This window comes from Limulus polyphemus, unplaced genomic scaffold (genome assembly GCF_000517525.1).
Source record: "Limulus polyphemus unplaced genomic scaffold, Limulus_polyphemus-2.1.2 Scaffold1710, whole genome shotgun sequence".
In the NCBI taxonomy this organism is placed as follows: domain Eukaryota; kingdom Metazoa; phylum Arthropoda; class Merostomata; order Xiphosura; family Limulidae; genus Limulus; species Limulus polyphemus.
This window is the reverse complement of record NW_013667320.1, coordinates 165,847-167,604: the sequence shown is the minus strand read 5'-3', so window position 1 is coordinate 167,604 and position 1,758 is coordinate 165,847. Positions and strand designations below refer to the sequence as shown.

Below are 1,758 nucleotides of genomic sequence, written 5' to 3'. Positions count from 1 at the left end.
ATTTCCAATATAAATGGATAACTCGGGTCAGGAATATAAAAAAGACAAATATTAAAATATATTAATTAAACATTTATTTGATAAAGGCAACGAACGTATTAATCTTTGCCATTTATGCTTATGCTTTAATTTCTTAGGTCACCAAGATATTCATTAAAACTTACACCAAGCCCCCCTCAACTCACATAAATTTCGACAGTTTTAATATTTCCCCAACTTGAATTTGGAATCCGAAGAAAATGAGTCGAAAAGATAGAGACAAAGTAGACTGCTTATTTTGATATTTTGTTCCATTTTTCTCCGATTTCACCACATCTTGGTCCACATTATATCAGAAAAGGTCCACTTTACCAATCTAATTATATATATATATATATATATAAATCCAGCGCAGCATTTTCCCCAGGTTTTGCTTATGAGGGGTAAATATGTAATGTTGAAAAGTGTTGTAGCCAGGATTTGGGAGGGGTATAAAGAAAAAAGAGCAAATTACCAAAAATACTCCAAAGAAACAGTTTAACGTCCGATATTAGTGGAACGCGAGTAGAGAACTCACTAAGGAATGAGAGAAAAAAGAAATAAGTATTTGTTACTTTAATTCACACCTAGCTTCTCACTAGTAACTCCATTATTTAATTTTTCTGGTCGTTTTTAAATAAATCTAGTGAATCGTTTTTCTAAGAGTAAAGAGTGGGGGCAACTTCACTTTTTTATTATTTTGATTTTTTGCATCCTCTGACTGTCTTATTTTGCTCTGAATCCATCATCTGATGTGCTCATCAAAAATGAAATTATTCTTCACCTCTTCAGGATTCTGAACACAAAGACTGTTTAAGTTTATTAATGTACCCAAGTGCTATGGGATGGAGTAATCTTTTGTGACAAAGGGATTTCACGTTAGCAATCGAAACTGGGTCACTTCTGGTGCCGCCTCTTCCAGCTACTATTGATGTTCATTTCATCGTCTCTTATGGACGTTGCCATTTTCGTGAAAACCATTGAAGTTTACCAAATTTTCGTCCACTCTGCCCTGGCCATCATAACAGTTAGACTCTTCTTCCGCTCTCGTCTTCTCAGAGACGTCCTTGCGATAGGCCTTTTTGTAGAAGTTAAAGAACATAACCAGAAACAAAGCGGCGTGGCCAATAATGATGTAGACAAACCCAGGAGGAAAGTCACAATCGAAGTAAAGAGGGAGGACGCCGTGGATGAAGGCTACTACAAATTGGACCTGTGGAAAAACAAAGTATACCATTGTCATTGAAAAACGGTGAAACAAGTTACTACAAGTGTTTCTTCTGATTCTAAGAACTCATGAGGGAAAGCACACTAAATCTGCCATAACTAGGGCTCACCAGGCGCTATTTATAACGAACAACAACTGTTATGGTGTGAATCAGATTAAACAAGTGAATTGTAATTAATATCAATTTTGGTTAAATCATTTACAAATTAAATTTACAAGTAATAACAAAACATTATTTATTTATTTTTCATTTTAACACTGGTTATCTATTTATTTAATTATTATTCGAATTAACTTTACTATTATTTACAAGGACTAACGAACCAGCAAACTAGTATTTTTGTTACTGAAGGGGTCATGTAACCACAGCGTCAACGGGAGAAAACTACATTAATACTTCTAAAAACGCATGAGTCAAAGAAAAGGAGATCCGATCTATCTATCTGCTTGTCTGTCTGTTAACACGTAATACTTCTTTGTAACTTTCATATGCTTCAGGCCCGGCATGGCCA

The 1,758-nt window shown here is 34.8% G+C and overlaps 1 protein-coding gene across 3 annotated transcripts in view; it reads right to left on the bottom strand.

Moving 5' to 3' along the window:
• Positions 1–579: 579 nt before the first annotated feature.
• Positions 580–1,758, bottom strand: part of LOC106464651 (elongation of very long chain fatty acids protein AAEL008004-like) — a 42,548-nt gene continuing 41,369 nt past the window's right edge. For 2 of the 3 annotated variants that reach the window (XM_022392402.1, XM_022392403.1), the window contains exon 8: positions 691–1,231. In XM_022392402.1, the coding sequence (XP_022248110.1) occupies positions 959–1,231 (273 nt within the window). In that variant the 3' untranslated portion in view covers positions 691–958. Of the gene's footprint in view, positions 1,232–1,758 lie in introns of all 3 variants that reach the window. The other variant, XM_013924810.2, reaches the window with a different exon arrangement.